Raw genomic sequence first — 951 nt, forward strand, 5'->3', positions numbered from 1 at the left:
AATAGCAGTAGTACTATTTCCTTCATGGGACTGTCACATTAAGTTGACAGCGTACAACTACTTTATGTGTGTGTGTGTGTGTGTGTGTGTGTGTGTGTGTGTGTGTGTGTGTGTGTGTTTGAGACTGTCTTCTTGTCTTGACATTGCCTGCGAGTTGTAAATGAGCGGCACCAACACCCAGGCAGTGTCCTTTGTTTCCAATCATCTGTGAAAATATGTCTAGCTATGGAGCTAATATTACTTCACTTGAAAGCAGTTGAGTGTTAGCAACAGGAAAGGCATAGAGCAGTGGAAATTTTGTTTCGGTGATTCCTGCCTGACCCATACGAGCATGGAAAGGAAACATTAAAATGATAATGATAATGATTGTATGAATGAATATATAAAAAAAGGAATAGGCAAAACCAATTTAAAAAAAAAAAAGAAGAAAAGAACTTACCACAAACGGCTTAAAACAAGTAACAAACATACAAAATCTACTCCGTTCCTCAATCAATGCTGTCCGCACAGCATTCTTTTCAGTCTCCTCTAGTACCAAGTATTTATCATTCACGTCTTGCAGAGCACTCTCCAGTCTACTTTGAATATCGGACTTTCCTAAAATGGCCAGAGAAAGAAAGAAAGAGAAGGAAAAATATAATTTAGATTTTCTATATATGTAAAAAAAAAAAAAAAAAAAAAAAAAAGATACAAACAAAAAACATTTGATAACAAATTATCAATTAGTCCATAATTCATGAATAAAGTTTCTTACATAAGCATGGTGGTAGTGGTGATGGTGTGGCAATTACATGAATCCCAGTACTTGACTGGTACTTATTGACCCAGAAAGGATGAAAAGCAAAATCAACTGGGTGGGGTAAGTTGATTACATTGGACCAGTGCTCAACTGGTACTTATTTTATCAACCCCAAAAAAACACGAAAGGTAAAGTCAACCTCACAATAATAA

At 35.8% G+C, this 951-nt stretch overlaps 1 protein-coding gene across 1 annotated transcript in view; it reads right to left on the reverse strand.

Annotated features, from left to right (window-relative positions):
• LOC106883643 (protein MTSS 1) overlaps window positions 1–951 on the reverse strand; it is a gene marked incomplete at its 3' end in the record, with an annotated part of 307,187 nt that overhangs the window by 103,066 nt on the left and 203,170 nt on the right. The window contains exon 7 of the mRNA XM_052970923.1: window positions 440–597. Coding sequence (XP_052826883.1) covers window positions 440–597 — 158 coding nt within the window. The remainder of the gene's footprint in view (window positions 1–439; window positions 598–951) is intronic.

Source organism: Octopus bimaculoides, chromosome 9 (assembly GCF_001194135.2).
Source record: "Octopus bimaculoides isolate UCB-OBI-ISO-001 chromosome 9, ASM119413v2, whole genome shotgun sequence".
Taxonomy (NCBI): Eukaryota; Metazoa; Mollusca; class Cephalopoda; order Octopoda; family Octopodidae; genus Octopus; species Octopus bimaculoides.